Source organism: Phascolarctos cinereus, unplaced genomic scaffold (assembly GCF_003287225.1).
Source record: "Phascolarctos cinereus isolate Bilbo 61053 unplaced genomic scaffold, phaCin_HiC Scaffold_7;HRSCAF=346, whole genome shotgun sequence".
NCBI classification, from domain to species: domain Eukaryota; kingdom Metazoa; phylum Chordata; class Mammalia; order Diprotodontia; family Phascolarctidae; genus Phascolarctos; species Phascolarctos cinereus.
In genome coordinates, this window is record NW_027556180.1 from 172,261,812 (window position 1) to 172,280,853 (window position 19,042).

General features: G+C 38.8%; 1 protein-coding gene across 1 annotated transcript; it reads left to right on the plus strand.

Annotated features, from left to right (window-relative positions):
* The first annotated feature begins 328 nt into the window (after nt 1-328).
* On the plus strand, nt 329-17,341 carry CHAMP1 (chromosome alignment maintaining phosphoprotein 1). Its single transcript, XM_020965164.2, is given in 3 exon segments — nt 329-419; nt 13,465-16,248; nt 16,250-17,341. Coding segments are annotated over 2 exon segments (2,793 nt in total). The 5' UTR covers nt 329-419; nt 13,465-13,518; the 3' UTR covers nt 16,313-17,341.
* The last annotated feature ends 1,701 nt before the right edge of the window (nt 17,342-19,042 follow it).

Consider the following 19,042-nt stretch of genomic DNA (forward strand, 5'->3'; position numbering starts at 1 on the left):
CCTCCTCGGAGGCTTCTGAGGATCCTGGTACTGATTGGGCGACGCGAGGAAACCGCGCCTCGGAGGAAAGTGGCGGCGCCAACCTTTCTTTGCATCCCCGCCCTCCAACCCCCATCATGCCTCCTCCCTCCCCCCCTCCCTCTTACCACCTCCCCTACCCCCCCTCCCCGCACGCGACCACGCGCACGCTCGCGCACCCGGGGAAGCCGCCTCAGTCGCTGCGTCTTCGCGCCGCCATTCGGGAAAGGAGCAGCGCGCGCGCAGCAGGGGCTCGCGGACCCCGTCGAGGAGGCCGCTGCCGCCGCCGCTGCGTGGCCTGCGGTCCGCGAGGAACGGACTGTCCCGGTCCCACCCCCCTGGCCCGGGTCTCCCCCTCACACCACGTGCCCGCCGCTCCCCCTCCCCCCCTGCCCTGCACGGTAGGAACGCCCGCGGAGCTGGCTTAACGGGGGAGGGGGAGGGGCTGCGGAGTGAGTGAGTGTGTGTGTGTGTGTCGGGGCGGGCGGGATAGGGATGGATGGGGGGAGGGGGAAGTCTGCCCCCACGCCCTTTCATGTTTTGTTTCCGTGCTTGCATTTAACGGGATGCTGGTGTGCCCCCCACCAATGCTCTGATTTAGCAATAAAATCCTCGGGCTTTTCCACGCAGGGACAAGGGCGGGCGTTGAGCCTCGCGTATACAAGTGTGCAAGGTGCCCCGCCCAGGAGTAACCCTAAAAAAGCCTCTATTCCTGGAGGGGAGCAGTAGTAGCTTAGAAAAGTGAGCTTCTGATGTGGCTCTCCACCTGCTTTTCTCTGAGTCCGGGGCATTTCTCTGCCTAGGACTAGCGACTTCGTAAATTACAAAAAACAATCCAGTATGTCTTGCTGCCAAGATAGAAAGAGGTAAACCCGTGGGGGGCAGTGCAAGATTGAACAAGATTTGATTAAAAGCCCCATGCAAGTTGAAAAGAAACTGTGAAAGCTGAGAGTGTTTATTATCTTCTCTCTTGCTTTCTCCGTTGTCTGTAACTAGAGAGTATCAACTTATGTTAGGATATTTAGTAGCTGTTAAAGAGTGAAGATCAGTAACAAAGTACTGTATGCTTCATCCACTCCAGTGGATAAACACAAGATAAATTGGAAATATGTAGCACTAAAATTCCATTTGTGTTGTGTAGGTTTTTTTTGGCAGACTTCGCTCCAAAATTCTATCATGCAGTGTCTTGCCTGTAGTTGGCTATCAAGAAATGTTTGCTAAATGAGTGAGTCATAAATAAAATAAATGGCTAATCGATAGTCCAGAAAAAAATCTTTGAAAAATATGTATTTACACAAGATACAAAATGGTTGTGAAACTGTGGTACATACATACATACGAAGTTATGGCAAATCAGTACCAGATGGTGAGATGGCAAAGCAGGCTCTTACTATCATCAAAGATTAATGTGGGTATATTCAGGAAAAGACGTAGATTTATAGTAGAATGAAATGAGACTAGGTGCTGAGTTTTGTGGGTAGATTAGAATAACTAGGGCAAGAGTAATTTTGATTAAATATAGACTGGTTAGAATTATTTGTAGATTTAGATTTAGTTAGGAATGGAATGATTTAAGTATTACTCAGAGATTTGGGCCTTGGAATTTTGAAAGTGAAAAATTCATACAGATTAATGACATAGTCTGTACTACCTTCAAATATATTGTTTCTTCAGTGTTCCTGACGTAGTTCTCAAGCTGTACTTGAATGTTTTAGTGACAGCAAATTTGCTGTTATGTGATATAGCTTACTCCTCGTTGAATAGGTCATTGGAGTGTTACAAAGTTCTTTCTTACATTGAGTCAGAATCTGTTTCCTTGTAACATCCAATTGGCCCTAATTCTGCCCTTCTGAGCAACATAAACAAACCTAATCCTATTCACATGACACTCTTTCAGATAATTGAACATAACTATCATGTTGCCCCTTGTGAGCTCCTTTGTATCCACAGTGCTTAATAGATACTTGGGTTTCATGCTTAATAGATGCTTATTGACTTGAGTTTTCTAAAGGTGAAATGCTCACAGCACACTCATCTGACCCACACAGGACATCATGAATAACTCTCTAGAATCTCTCTAGTTTGTCCTTGTCCCTCTCAAAGTGTGGTGTCCAGAAATAAACATACTCTAGACAAGGAGTGCTGTCTTAGCTGCCATATCACACTGAAACATTAGGCTCTCTATGAGTATGATGGTATGGCAGCCAAGAGAATTAATGGGATCTTCTGTTTCATTAGGAAATCCATAGTATACAGGAAAAAGGTTTGGTTAGACCACACCTGGAGTATTGTGTTCAGTTCCACATTTTAGGAGGGATGTTGATAAGTTGGGAAAGTGCCCCAAGGAGGGGTCAACTATAGGGTGAAGAGCTAATTGGAAATGTTTAGCCTATAGAAAAGAAGAAATAGGGAGGTTATGATAGCTGTTTTCAAGTATTTGAAAGGCTGGCACATGAAAGAATTAGACCTGTGTTGCTTGGCCCTAAGGTTCAGATAGAAGGAGCAGCAGCAGGTACAAAGAAGTTTATAAAATTAGGTTGGATATCAGGGAAAAACTTCCTAACAAATAAAGCTATCCAAATATAGAACGTGCTGCCTCAAAGGTTCTTTTCACTGGACATCTTGAGGCAAATTGGATAACCATTTGTTGTTCATAGGATTCTTTTTCTGATTTGGGCTAGATTAGACAACCATTCTGTGATTCTTTGTAATCTAACAATTGTGGTGATAGTGAGATTTTTATTGTCTTTGATCTGAAAACTATATTACGGCACCTTAAAATTTTGTTTGTTTTTTTTTTTGACAAGCACATCACACTGTTGATTGGGCTCATTACTGAATTTGTAGTCAACTAAAATTCTAGATCTTTGCAGAGTTTTGGATTAATCTCTCTTAAAATTCATCTCTTTGTTTTGACTCATTCCTACTTTTTGAAATTGTCATATTACCCAGCTTTATGTCATGTGCAGATTTAATAAGTTTATATTTTATTAAAATAGTTTATTAAAATATTGATCAGAACAGGCCAAGGACAGAAATCTTTATGTCAGGCCACAATGTCCAGATGTATCCTGAAGTATTAATTATTACTTCTGGTTGTATGACTCCATCCTAAGGTACGGCTGGCTGTCCCCATATTTTCCCGCTTGGAGAAAATGTCCCATGAGTATATCATGAGATACTAATATCTGATGTGCTAAAATCAAGACATACCACACTTAACAGTTTCATCTTCCAGTTGAATAGTGAAAAAATGATATAAGGTTCATTTGGTATAATCTTTCTTAATACATGTTGGCACCAAATGATCACCTTATATAAATGGCAACAAACCATCTGTTTAGAAATTTGTTCTAGAATTTGACCATTGAATGACATTAAAGGTTATCCCTTTGTTAACATCTGGAATCCATATTTTACTCTTAAATAGACAATTTGTCTTAACTTCAGTCTTCTGGTAACTTATTCTGTCCTTGTTTTCCCAAAGACTACAAGTTGGGGTTTTGTGATTGCATTTGTAAATTTTTTTAGCACCTGGTTTATAAATCCTTTGGACCCAAAGGTCTGAATTTATTCTTTCTGAATACGTTTGTTCTACTCTTTACAGTGTGAGAATTGAAGTTGAGGAACTCTGCTCTTTTTCTGTTCTAAGTTAGCATCACATCATCTTCTCCAAACACTGTCCCTATTCCTTCTTTGCAAATCATTTTGTTGTAAATATAATATTTGTAAAAAGTTGCCCCACATCTCTTTTTGTTGTCTCTAGCATTTCTTCAAAGCCTTAGATTGTTTTGGGCTTTGCTTTTCCTGACACTGTTCTTTTACATTCACACCACTGTGACCTTTCGTACATGTACTTTTTAAGTCTGAGCTCTTCAGAGAGCTCCTTCTTAATTCTTTTAGAAAGCTTTATTTTTTTTCTTCAAGGTATTTTGATTGTGTAGTTTGAATTGCATATTTTGAGTCATCTAGTTTTGAATCATTCTTTTTTATGTGATACCTATTTATTTCTCTAAAGTTTTAAAAACAGCTCTTTCTAAAAGTACATAGAATGTGACTCAAACCAGAATCTCATTTAAAGAGAATGAATTCAGACCTCTAGGTCCAGAGGATATGGGCTAGGTACTGACAGATACTGTGATTAGGTCTGTATACTTTTTTATCTCTAACTTTACTCTTCTATTTTTTTTTAAACAAAGCATACTATTCTTTGGTCATAGTCCAATCATAGTTCCAGTCTATTAAATCACAATGACACAAGAAATTAATGCTTATCTTCTTTTGTTACAATTTCAAGTTTTCAGTATTACCAATATTTGACATACAGACATCTGAAACCCTAAATTGTTATCAGTTGTCTTTCCTGAACCTTTACCATATGAAGAGAAGTAACGTTGTATGTTATACGATCTTCTAGAAAATCCAGTTTTGCAATTATGTCTGAGTATTTTTCATCTTTCCTCTTGAATTTCAGTTTAGAAACCTTTTGATCAGGTGAGAATCTCCTGCCAGACATTTTCTTCTCAGACTTTATAGGACAATTGTCACTTGCCAGAAGTCCTTTATTTTGCTGCCATATGGGCCATGATCCAGTAATACATTGTTTCTATTTCTGCTCTGTTACATCCATCGATTAATAGAATCTTAGAGTTAAAAGGTATCCTGGAAGTCGGCTAGTTCTACTCTACAGGTAAGAGATTCTTGACTGGTAGTCATTCTCTTATTGAACAATTTCTTGATGTTGTTATTATCTTTAAAGCCCTTGTTATTTTGTTTCTTTCTTGACTTCCGTTCTGGAATATTTTTTATATTCTAACCAGGAATACAATATGGGTTGAATGTGAGATATGGTCCTAGCTCTCAGAGAACTTACAAATATGGAGGGGAGTAAAACCCTGAGATAAAGATGATAAACAGTATTACATGCTTAGTTTACTAGTAAAAGAAATGAAGTACAATGAAAATACTGAGGAGAAAGGAGGTTACAGATCACTGGGATAAGGGAAGGCTTTTTGGAAGAGGTGGTTTTTGAGCTGGGCTTTAAAAGATTGATAAGTGTTCAGCAGGTAAAAAAAAGGAGGGAAGACATCACAGGCGTGGGGACTAGCCTGAGCAAAAGCATGGAAATGTGAAAGCAAAATGAGTGTTCATTTTACTGAAGTATGTATAGGGTGGAGAGTTGTCCACTTTGATGGAAGCATATGTATAGTGGATCATTATTTGGTTAAAAAGGTAGAGTGACTCCAGGTTGTAGATGCTTTTGAACAGAGAAGTGAGAGCTAGATCTGTGAATAAGAAAAATTTTACTGGCAGTGATATGAACAATGTGTTAGAGAAGGGAGAGAATAGATTCAGGAAGCCCTGGAAGGAGGCAGGAGTCCAGCTAGGTGTTGCTGAGGATCTGTCCTAGATTGGTGGTAGTGGGATTAGAGAGGTAGGGGAACTCAGTGAAACATGATGTGGTGATAGAATTGACAAGATCCAGTGCCTGATTGATATTAAAAGAGGGAGAGGGGAAGAGTTAGGTTATAAATTTGGGAGAATGGGTGAGTGCAAACCCCTCCCCAATTTCCCCTCAAGGAAAGTGTAAGAAGACTGGAAAGGTAAGAAGGGGCCAGGTTATGAAGGACTTTTTAAAAAATTTGATGTTTTATTTTTCCCCAATTACATGTAAAAAACATTTCAACATTTGTTTTTTTAAAACTTTTGAGTTACAGATTCTCTCCCCCCCTCCCTTATTGAAAAGGCAGGCAATTTGATATAGGTTATAAATATGTAGTTATGCACAGTATATTTCCTTGTTATTCATGTTGTGAAAGAAAACACAGACAAAAAAAAGAAAAATAAAGAAAAAGTATTCTTCGATCCGCATTCAGATTCCATCAGTTCTTTCTCTGGAGATGGATAGCATTTTTCCTCATAAGTCTATTAAGAACTTCAGAAGCCCAGTAGAGAATTTAAAATTTGCTCATGGGTGTAATAGGGAGCCACTGGAGGTCAGACCTACACTTCAGGAAGTTCATTTTGACAGCTGAATGGAGGATGAACTGGAGTGGAAAGAGACTGGAGGAGGGAAACCAGCAAGCTATTGCAGTAGTCTTGTCATGAGGTGAAGAGGGTCTGCACTTAAGTGGTCTCCATGCCAAAAGAGAGGAGACATATTTGAGAATTGTGACAAAGGTAGAACTGACAGGACTTTCCAGTCATATGGGTGGAGGTGAGAAAGAATGAGGATTTGAGGATAACGCTGGGATTTTGAGCCTGGATGACTAGGAGGATGATCATGCCTTTGACTGTAATAGGGAAGTTAAGAAGAGAGGAGAGTTTGGAGGAAAAGATAATGAGTTCAGTTTGGGATGTATAGAGTTTAAAATGTCAACAGGACATCTACTTCAAGATGTCCAGTAAACAGTTGGAGATGCAAGTCTGGAGTTTGGATGAGAAAGGTTAGGGCTGGATAAGTAAACTTGAGAATCATCCGTATAGAGATTATTACTGAATCCATGGGAGCAGATGAGATCAAGTGGAATGGTATAGATGGAGAAGAGAAAAGGGCCCAGGATAACTTTACATGATACCCATAGTTAACAGGTGCAACTTGGATATAAATCCAGCAAAGGAGACTGAGGAGCAGTCAGACATGTAGGACAATGTCTGTGCTTTTTGGTTATTGAGATAAGTACATTCTTTGTAGCTTCCCTTTAACATTGTTTAGGAATCTGGCTGCTACTGTTTTCACTGCTGTAGGCTTGTAGCTGCTTAGGGGAAACAGTATTTTATATCTACTTGGCACCTTCTTTCTTTCCTTCCTTTCTGGTGACTTCTTGATAATAAACAAAGTGTCACTTAATTCTGTTAGAAACTTATCTCCTATCTTTCAAAAGCTTTCAGTCTTCTCAGTAATAGGCAATACTTAGCTCACCTACCTCTATGCCTGTTCCATTGCTCCTGAGAATGAAGCTACATTGCGCAAGATCAGTAGAAGAAAGCATGGATGACTGATTTCAATAGGAATAGAGATAAAGTAGTATGATATATTGCATTAGGCAGATGTGTACCACACCTGTTTCTTTGTGTTTATACATTTAGTTACAAAACAGTTCCTGACTTTACCCTTTCACTTTTGCATCTTGAAGCTTAAGGTACAACAGAAAGAAGCATTCATTTGTACAGTGAACTGTAAATATGTGAATTAGTAACCCATGAAGTTGTATTAGCTGAAAATGTCATGAGGCTTAGGAAAAGTTTAGATTAACAATAGAGCAATATATGCTAATGAGTTATTAAAGGTATACTGGCAGAGAGGGAAGGCACCCCATTATCCTGCAAAATAGTATCTGAGTGTGTGGCCTTAGAGTGATTGCTGACAGTCTGTCATTTTGCCTTTTCTTATAATACTAGATTGCTATCTAGACCCATCAAATAACTAGCATTAAACCTCCCCCCCCCAACTCGTAGGAGGAATCAATAAGCATTAAAGGCTTACTGTGCACCAGGTTTGGTGTAATAAGCATTGGGAATTCACAAGAAGGTGAGAACAATCCTAGCCTACAAGTAGCTTACATTATACAAGGGTGGTGGTGTATATATAAGATAACATACAGGCTAGATGGAAAGTAACCATAAAGGGCAAGACTCTTAACAGGCCTGGGAAAGGCCTCCTGCAGTAGGTGACTGAGCTAAGTGTTGAAAGAAACATAGGGTTTCTAAGAGGAGGAAAAGCATTCTACATCTAGGGGACAGCCAATATAAAAGCATGGAGATAGGAGATGGATGGAATGTCATGTGTGAGGAGCAGCAAATAGGCCTGGGTAGCTGGATCAGAGTTTGTGTAAGGGAGTAAAGTATAAGAAGACTGGAAAAATCTTCTGGGCCTTGAAAGGGTCAGTTTGTGAAGACATTTTATGCCAAACCAAAGGACTTTATATTTGCTCTTAGATGCAATAGGGAACCACTGTGGCTTATTGATGGGGGGGAAGGAGAGCATAGTGTTGGGTAACACGATCAGAGCTTGAGAGGAAAAAACTTTGAGAACTTTAGGGAGGATAGATTCAAATGGGGAAACACTTGAGGCCATGAGATCAGTTAGAAGACTATTGTAATATTCCAGGAGAGAGATGATGAATTATTAAATTAGGATGGCAACTGTGTGAGTGTAGAAAAGGATATGTATGTGTGAGATGCTGTAGAGAAAGAAATAACAAGATTTGGCAGTGGATTGGATATGTGGGGTGAGAGGAAGGAGTTGAGGGGGTAGCACTGAAGTTTTCAACCTAGGTATAAGAAGTGGCTACCTTCAACAGTAATAGGAAAGTCCAAAGTGAGAGGATTTGGTGGAAAAAAATTAACAAATTCTGTTTTGGACATCTTGAGCTGTAAAAGCCTGTGTGTTATCCAGTCTACTAGGCAGATGCTTATTGGACTAACTAGGATTGGATAAAGATCTGGAAATCATTTGCATAGAGATGATCATTGAAATTTGTGACATCACTGAGTGTAATACTATGGAAGGAGAAAAGGGTGCAGGATAGAGGCTTGGGGACACCCTCAAGTGGTAGTGGATATAATGTGGATGTTCATAGATCCAGCAAAGGAGACTGAGGAATGGTCAAACAGGTATGAGGCGAAACAGTAGAGAACAGTGTCAGAAAAACATATGTAGGAGAAATTAACCAGAAGAAGGAGGCTGACCACAGTATCAACAGCTGGAGAGAGGTAACTGAATGGGCGTGAGAATTTAAAAAAAGGCCATTAGATATGGCATTGGTTGTAAGTGATAATTGGTAACTTTGAAGAGAATAACAGTTGCAAAGAGTTTAAAAGAGAGTAAACTTTTTCAAGGAGTTTATCTGAGGAGGAGAAGAGAGATGTGGGGCAATTGCTAATATGAAGTTGAAGATTTCTTTAACAATGGGGTGGATGTGGGCAGCAGAGAAGGGTCCAATAGATAAGGAAAGCATGATGATTAGAAAATGAGTGGTGATAATGTTGGGAGCAATCTACTGAAGAACATGAAGGGGATGGGATCAAGGCTGGTTTGCCTTAGGACTGCTTCTTCATCAAAGATGAGTAAAGGAGATTATAGTGGGGAGTGATGTCAGAAGGGTAAGAAATTAGGAAAACCAGGGAGCAATCAGCTTCTATTTTTTAAATGGAGTATGAGACAAGATCCTTGAATGAGAATATGGGGGAAGAGTGCTATGGGTGTTTGAGAGAAGAGAAATTTTGAAATAATTGCTGTGGTAAGTGGGGTAGAGAATTGATTAGGGACAAGTAGAAAGATGCTGCAGTGAGAGTACAACTGAAATGAGATAACATAAATCTATATTGGGCCCAATTTAAAAAGGCAGGGAATTGAATCCAGTGTTTTAAAATGAAAGAAAAATACAGTCCAATTCTTCCTTCTATGTCTACTTTTTCAGCTTCAACCCCTTGTCCTTTCATGTTTGCTTCTCTATGCAAGGTGAAGGCCAGATACCCTGGCTTAGCTAAAAAGCTATGTAGGATATTTGGTCTTTGAAAACGATTTTTGAGGCATCTGGTAAGATTTCTTTCGTAACCTACTATGTAATTTCTTCCAGCAACAATCTTATCTCTTCATCTTTTCTCAAATTTGTTTTTCCTGGCCTCTCTCCTACTTTAGGAATATTTGCTTTGAATTTATTAAGCCATATTCCATTAGCATTCCTTTCACTTACCTTTCTTTTCTTTGGAGTCTTGATATTTCTTGTCCTTTATAATCCAGAATCTTTGTGTTTCTGAAATCTTTGCATAATGTGTTATCTTTTGGAGGGATTACAAATGTAAGCACGTATGAAAGTCCTAAGGTTTGATTTGCTGAATTCCATTCCCTTATTCCCTTCTTGCCCTGTGCACTCCCTATTTGTAGAATTTTACCTGGCACTCTGTGCTGCAGAATGCTTATAGAAATGTGTGGTCAACTCTTAGGAGCACACACAGCCAGATAGTGAGTCACTTAGTGCTTGACTTGTGTGTGAAAAGAAAAAAGACTTTGAAGTCTTTAAAGTGAGAACTACCAGGATTTGACAAGTAGGACAAAAAAGTCTGGGCAGCAGGTGAACACAATGGGAGAGACTTGGAGATTGGTCAAAGGAGTTTAAAGTAGGCAGATTGAAGTAACTGGTGATAATTGAGAGAGAGAAGGGGAAAAATAGAAGAGTTGAAGTTGGGATTAACTTAGAGACTCTGGAAATCTGAAAGGTAATTGAGTGCCAAATTGACCTTCAAAGAGAGATAGAGGTCTAAGTAGGGTATAAAGGTGTAAAACTTGAGAACAAAGTTTGACAAACAGGATGGAAACATGAAGTGAAAGCGAGCAAAGACTTGTGGATGGAGGTTGGTAGTTGGAATAGGGAATGGTGGGTGGGAAATGGGAGAAAAGCAGCATTAGAGTTTAGGAGCTGCCTGGGTTTTGTGTTGTGGTGTTGGTTGCCAGGTATTGTTAGAAACAGGAATAAACAGGGTAAAAGGTAGAAATAGAGAAGATGGTGAATGTGAGCAGAGTGAGAAGGGCTACGTTGTGGTGGACAGGCCAAGCAACAAGATTAAAGGGGTGGGGGGAAATAGGGAATTGAATTAACTAAAACATTTGGTGCTCTCTGTCGGTAGAACGTTAGTGATACACATACAGAATGAAGAGGTTTTTCTCTTCAAGAATCTTACTTTTTACTTAGGGTACAACAAGTGCATAGAGAAGTAAATACAAAGTAATTTAAGACATGGGTTTCCAGTTTGCTTTTATGAAATACATCTTTTCATGTGTTAGTATGTTATCTTGCCTTTTTTATTGCTAAGTAAGTAGCCTCTTTTTGGGACTCCTCCAAATATATGTAGAGCAACATACGAGGTCCTGTGGAAAATGGAAAATACCATCAATGGAGTTTTTTATTTAACCCATATTGGATTATGGAGACTCTTTTTTCAGTAGTTAGTAGTAGTGAGAGTTACAGAATTGGAACATGGGAAGGAGAAAAAAATTGCAGTGTATGAGTATGAACTCTAGATTGCAAAAAAAAATGGGGTGTATATGTAAGGATTAAACTACATAGAAAGAATGTGAAATTAGGACAAAGAATGGCTTAAAGCCATTTTAAATGCTTTGTATATGGTATTTTCTGTTTTAGAATTATCATTATAGGATTTAGATTACCTCGAACTTTAGAAATCAAATTATCCATTATCCTCACTTTATAGGAGAGGAAACAGGTTTAGAGAATTTAGGTGACTTGCCCATGGCCTCATTCAAGGATAGAACTGGAATTCAAACCCGGGTCATTTGATTCCACATTAAATGCTTTTCCTTCTCCATGATATACTGTCTTATCTGTGTGTTTTGCTTTTTCCATTGAGAAAGTAGGTAAAAACGTACATATAAGTTCTTTAGTCAAACTAGGAAGCTTACAAGTTGATTATGAAAGTATCAAGTCACTACTTGACTGAAGTAAAACTTTGGTGGTTGCTTAGGTGGGCAGATGTGGAGAGGGCAGTATTGACTCGGTAGCCACAATTTCATTCATAGGAACAACTTCTATCATTACAGATTTATAGGTCATAGTTTTAGAGCTTGCCAGAGACCTTAGGTGTCATGTGGTTAAAACTCTTCTTTTTACAGTTGAAGAATCTGAGGCCTAGAGAGGTTAAGTAATTTAATCCAGGGTTGTTTGAAGGGACTTCTGTTTGTGCAGTCTTATAGCTTCCAAAATGGCTCCTAGGTTATAGGTTATTTGGATACAGCTAAAGCAATTGACAGCTAGTGTGGTTTATTGAAATGTGACTTTTCCACTTAGTTCAAGTCATTGTTATAGAATGGCTTTGGAAGCAAAATGGTACAAGGAAAGAAAGAATACTATTTCTGAGTTTTATGTTCAAATCCTGTTTCTGATCCTTATCATTCTGTGCTATCTCGGGCAAGGAATTTAATATTCCTAGACCCCAGTTTCCTCATCTATAAACTGAGGGGTTGACACAATGGAATGACCTTTGAAGTCCCTTCTGTATCTAGATCTGTGAAACACAGTTTTCCACTTTGAGCGTATATTGATTTTACAAAATAGATTTTCTTGATATCTTTTGTTTTTACATCCCCTGGATTTCACCCTATATCCTTTCTCTTCCTCTTCTTCTCAGATAGTGATCCTTCATAACAAAGAATTTTGAGGGAGGGAAAAAAATCAAGAGAGAAAAGAAAAAAATGTAGTAAAATTTAATAACATGTTGAAAAAATCTGATGTTATTACTTTAACACTATTTCTGCTTGGTTTCAGTCAAAGATACTTTGGGGCTATTGATTTTGAGGTTGTTGTCTACCCATATTTAAGACTGCAATGTGTCACAAATTTCTTTTGTTTTATTTGTTGTATTTATTCATTATAGGGAAGAATGAAGACCTAAAGTATTTTTCCAAAGTTTTGGATAGTGCCAGGGAGAGCTACAAAAGTTAAAGGGGAGATGTGGGGAAAAGAATTAATACTCTGAAGAATAATCTTTCCAGTTCCCTCAGGTGACATATATCCTTCTATACTTCAGAAAAGTTCAAAAAGAAGACCTGTGGATAGTTTATACATAATGGCACTGTTAGTAACAGCTGTTAAAATTAATAGGAATTTTGTGATTCGCTAAAACTTAATGCAAAACTAAAAGATTTTAATATATTATTTTTTAAAAATTCAGCAACATGAAAATCTATAAATTTGACCTTTATGGAACATTTTAATTGAAAGAAGACATTTTTGTTAATATCTTTAATGCAACTCTGTGTTCATATGTGAAGTCTATTTTAGTGATGTTTGAATATTTTTAATTAAAAGTGGCACATAAGTGGTGAGAGAATTTTCATTGTTTCATAGGCAAATAAGATCATTATGTGATCATTATGCTTATAATTGAAACTAACCCCCTTTTGTTGTCCATACTCTGCATTTCAGAGGTTAAACTTGGAAAGAAACACTTGTAATATTTCAATATTAGTAGCAGTCTGTTGTAGCATCATGCTACGTGGGAAGATTCCCTGGAGGGTCATTCTAGACCTGTGAAGTTATCTTTTAAAGGTCACCATCTTTTCTAGTTAACATCTAGTTTATTTAATGCTTTTTGATGAAGACTGGAAATATAAAACACTATTTGTATTCTTTAGGCTATAAGTCTAAAATATCCTGAATTTTGTTTCAAGATTTGTCACTCAGTGCTCCAAAATAATTGTGTTAAGGCAGTGTGGTTTTTGAGAATCACATAAGTCTCTAGTCAGAGACACAGATTCAATGGTTTTTTAGAATCCTATAATCTTTGCAGAGATGTACACCTGGCAAATATATCACATTATTTGTAATTATGTAACTTGAATGGGTTGGGAAAGAATTGCATTCAAATAATTAAATCTTTATATGAGAATAAATTATGATAACTCAACTGGTTTTTACTTTTTTGCAGCAACATTGATGTGATTTCAAAGGACCTGTGCAAGTTGTAACAGATTTTTTAAAAATGGAAGTATTCCCAGAACTTCGTAAACAACCGGAACGTTTGGAATGTGATCACTGCAGTTTCAAAGGCACAGATTATGAAAATGTACAAATCCATATGGGTACCATCCATCCAGAGTATTGTGATGAAATGGATGCTGGTGGGTTAGGTAAAATGATATTTTATCAGAAAACCGCAAAGTTGTTTCACTGCCATAAATGTTTTTTTACCAGCAAAATGTACTGCAATGTGTACTATCACATTACATCCCAACATTCAGTAAAAGATAAGTGGGATGATAAACAGAAAAAACATTTGGATAAGGAGACAGAACCTGTGAAAACCCCTCTCTTTTCAGAGTCCCAGAAAATGTCTAATTCATCTGAGATTCAGAAATCCATGTCTGTTTTTTCAACGGAGTCACAGAAATCTGCTCCTGTTCAGTCTTCAGAATCTTCTCACACTACCCCTGATACTTCTCCAGAGCTCCAGAAACCTGCTTCTGTTGTTTCTGCAGAGTCACAGCAACTTTCTGTTGCTGGCCCTGACTCTCAAAAACCTATCCTTCCTGAGTCTCAGAAACCTTCCCCTGTTCCTTCTCCAGAATCCTCAGAACTTGTCCCACTGGCTTCTTTGGAACCACAGAAACTTACTTCTGTATCTCCTGATCCACAGAAGTCTCCTGTTGCTAATCCTTTGGCCCAGAAGCTCTCTCATTTTACAGAGACATTGAGGACTCCTTTGTCAACTTCCCCTGAGCCACAAGAACCAGTTCTAGCTTCCTCCCCTGAGCCTTGGGGATCATCTCCAAGTTCATCTCCTGAATCCCAGAAACCAGCTCTGACCGAATCTCCTGAGCCTCGGAGGCCATCACCAGCTGTTTCTCCCGAGTCTTGGAAGCCATCACCTGCTGTGTCCCCTGAGCCAAGGAGGCCAGCCCCAGCAGTATCACCAGGTCCTTGGAAGCCTGTGGTATCTACGTCCCCTAGACCTTGGAAACCTCCTCCTTCTGTATCACCTGGACCTTGGAAGCCTACTAGTAAGCCTGCTCCTTCTGTATCACCTGGTCCTTGGAAACCTTTACCTCTATCACCTGGCCCTTGGAAGCCAAGTCCACCTATGTCACCTGGATCCTGGAAGCCTTTACCTGTATCACCTGGTTCATGGAAATCTACCACATCTCCTGAGACCTGGAAGCCTGGACCCCCAGAACTTCGAAAGACATCTCCTATGTCACCTGAACTCTGGAAGCCAGGTCCCTCTTCCCCAGAGTCTCGTAAACCAAGTCCGTCATCACCAGAAGCTCGTAAACTAGCTCCCTCATCTCCTGAGGCCCGGAAGGTAGGTCCCCCATTCTCTCCAGAGGCCAGGAAAGCAGGTCCTCCATTGTCACCAGAACTCCATATGCCAGGTCCCCCACTGTCCCCTGAGCCCCGTAAACCAGGTCCTCCATTGTCACCTGAACTCCGTAAAATAAGTCCCTCTTTGTCTCCTGAGGCTCGAAAAACAGGCCCCCCTTTATCCCCTGAGCTCCGAAAGCCAGGTCCCCCACTGTCACCTGAAATTCGAAAGGCAGTTCCCCCGTTGTCCCCAGACCTTCGTAAGTCAGGACCTCCAGGATTATCTGAGCTCCGTAAGTCAGGTCCACCATTGTCCCCTGAGCTCCGAAAATCAGGCACTTCTGTGTCTCCTGACCACCAGAAATCTTCAGTATCACCAGAACTCTGGAAAGTTTCTTCTGATCAATGGAAACCTTCTATTTCTGGGGAGCCATGGAAATCTGCCTCTAATGATTTTACTGAATCCCAGAAGGCTGCTCCTCCTGGGTCTCCAGATGTCTGGAAGTCTTCCTTTTTTCTTGAACATCAGAAATCTGTCTTCCCTGAATCCCGGAAACCGGGTCCTCCTGGGTCATCTGAACCTCCTAAAATGGCTTCAGAGACCCGAAAATCTGCCCTTTTTCCTGAGTGCCCCAAAGCCCTGCTATCTTCTGAGCCCCGGAAACGCTCTTTCTTCTCAGAATTGAAGAAACATACTCCTTTTACTGAGCTTCACAAATCTGTCTCTCTTTACCCTGAATCTCAGAAATTAGTTGAATCTAGTGAGTATGATGTCCAAACAGAGGCCATGGAAGATCAAAAAGATGATATTTTGGCTCAGGAAGATGCATTATATCCTTGTCAAAAGAAACTCAAGAAAGACAACCAAGAGAACTCTGATGCAGAACTTAGTAGCAGTGAATGTGGAAAAGCAGATTTAGATTTCCTAGATCTAAAGGGCCAGGAATCTAACAGTGATCAAGAGCAAGTTGATGTGGAGTCAGTTGATTTCACTAAAGAGAAAATGGATGTTACTGATCAGCCAAAAAGCATCCTGCAGTTTACAGATGAGAAGGAGGCTTTTATCTCTGAGGAAGAGATAGCAAAATATATGAAACGTGGAAAAGGAAAATATTTTTGCAAGATCTGTTGTTGTCGTGCTATGAAAAAAGGTGCCGTTTTGCATCATTTGGTTAACAAGCATAATGTTCATAGCCCATATAAATGCACAATATGTGGGAAGGCTTTTCTTTTGGAATCTCTCCTTAAAAATCATGTTGCAGCTCATGGGCAAAGTTTACTTAAGTGTCCACGTTGTAATTTTGAATCAAATTTCCCAAGAGGCTTTAAGAAACATTTAACCCATTGTCAAAACCGTCACAATGAAGAGGCTAATAAGAAGCTTATGGAAACTATTGAGCCTCCTCCTCCACCCCCCACCCCCTCCTCCCCCTCCACCACCACCTCCTCCCCCTCCACCTGAAGAGCAAACCTAATTTTGAAAATTATGTATTATATACTTAAAAAATTTATCTACTAAAATCAACTTTGAAAGTGTTGCTCTTTTAGCCAATTAAGTAGTTTAGTTGAATAAGTAGAAGTAAAGAGTTGAAAAGGTTGTATGATGTTTAGTTTGTGTCAGTAGTAGTATAGAAAAGAAACTTTCCAGGATTTTTAGAGTATCTGTTCATGTGCCTATCTTACAAATCAATAAATTCATACTGGATATTCCAGATGGGTTGAATTCCTTGAATTTCTTCTCTGTGTATAATACATCATGAAAGGTTATATGCATTCCATTTAATTATAACTTTACACATATTCTTAGATATGCAGTGAAATTTATCTTTTTGTGAAACTGAGTTCAAATTGAGAGGCAGCATGGAGTCAGAAAGATGTTCAAGTCCCACATGTGACACATTCTGGTACTGTGACCCTGGGCAAGTCATAGCAGCTTCCCAGTGGGCCCCCAGGCAGCAGTGAGACTAAGTTATAGACTAGTTGCTAGCCTGCTTTGGTAGAGCAAGTATCTTTGCCCCATGATATCACAAGTCTGGACCAAAAAAAAAATCCTTTAAAAAATTTACAATGCTTAGTAGTGATAATGTTTATGAATAATTATTAGGGGAAAATGCCCCAGTTTTCCTTTTTTTTTTAATTAACAAAAAGAAGTTTTATTTTTTAAATCACTTAGAATATCTTTTGTTTTTTCACAAATGTAAGTCATTTTGGAATTGAGAATTTAATAACGCAGAAGGTAAATCAGCATTATTTGTAAATCTTGAACCATTTCTAAACTAATGATTGGATTTTTTTTCTTTTATATGTTTTGGAAAACTTACATTTTTATTAACATATTACAAATAGAAGTCTATGAAGGAGCAACAGCAATGTACAATATTATATATCATATTCCTCCATTAGAATGTAAGCTCTTTGTGGGCAGGGATTTTTTACTTTTGTCTTTGTATCCCCATTGCCTTGCACATAGGCGTTTAATAAATGCTTGTTGGATTTGATTGGAATTTTAGGTTTGTGGGAAATATGATTTCTTTTTATATGTTCTGAGAATCTTAAGGAATTGCCACTCCTGTTCACTTCCCTGATCATAAGTCCTAAGAGGTGACAAGTAGAACACAGGAATAGAAGATATGGGAGAACTACCTGGTCCCACACTGCATTTGACAACCTTGTTGGTATGATTTAGCAAGGGATTAAATGAAGCTGGATTTTAGGAACTGATAGAGAAAATGGTATAATAGTATATGGGGTAATAAATGTCTATCTTAAATCCAGAGCTCCATGCCCCCCCAAAAACCCTTATTAATCAATCTTCCTACACCCTCGTTTTTATTTCTTGCTTTTTGTCTCCCCATGTGGTACTTCTACAACAAATGAGAACTGCCAATTTTGTTTTAAGATTTGACTAAAATGCCAAACATAATGGAGATTTGCTCCAAAGAAGTGAAACTCAGAGACAGAGTGAGTGTCAGATTTGGAACACAAATACTGAGGAAGAGATAAATTTGGAAGAATAAAAGCAGAAATTACAAGAACATGAATTTTATGTAAACCAAAATGACTGGTCTTGAAGAAAAAGTGCACAAAGATACTTTTACAGAGATGTAGATCTAGAAGAGCAAGACAGAAAAAAACCTGAATACAATTCTGTAGGAAAAGAAAAAGTCCAGATCATTTGAATAGAGACAGCAAAGAATTGATTAAACAGTTATATAGATTGCCACCAGAAAAATTCCACACTTCACATTCCAAGGTATATTATGGTTAAAGGTTACATTTTCAGTAACAACACATTTTATCAGTCTGAAGAAAGACTTTCAATATGAAAGAAAGGTATCATGGGAAGCAAAGAACCTCAGTCAGCAGCCCAAATTAATCTTGCAGAGTTGAACCTAATAATCAGTAAAAAAAGATTGGTACGTCAACAAAAAGAATTTGAGGCATTCCTAAAAAAAACCCACAGAATCCCAGAGGTGAGCAGACAATTTTACTTTAAGCACTCCAACAGTCAAGAAAGGCAAATTGAATAAGAGAAGACTAATGAAAAAAAATATCGTGTACTTAGGCTATTAAAAAAAAAGACGTTGAACTGGGGTAAAAGAAGAGAGTTCGTGAAAGGACAAAAAGGACCTAAGAGACTGAAATTTCAAGGGGAACTTAACTGGAAGATGGGAAGGAAGAAAAGATGAATTAATACTCCATGGACTATATCCTTGACCTCTTTGAAAACAATCTGCATTTTGTATTGGAGGATATAACAATAGAAAGGCAAATGGTGATAGGAAATGTAAGAGAAAGGAAACATGATACACCCCATCACATATAAGTAGTGATTAATTTCTTTAGCCTCAGCCAAAGTAGGGACTGGAAAAATAAGACAAAAGTAATGGGTAGGAAGGATTGATAAAAAGTTAAAGGTCCTTGACTCAGAAGGATAAAGGAAATTTGTCCTTAAACATTCCCATTGGGACCTTATAATGGGTTTTATGGGAGGGCAATTTAAGAAACAACATTTTCTAACAAAAGGTTTCTTCTAGAACTTAATTCCCCCCTGTGTATCCCCCAAGAAGAGAGGATGTATGAGTCCCTCATAGACAGTCACCACCCAGAGTTTTGGAGCAGGGAGGTATAGAGTGATAGGTGAAAGGCAATAGGATAACATGACTTGAGGAATGGGGATTCATTGTGACAAGGGCAAAGAGTAG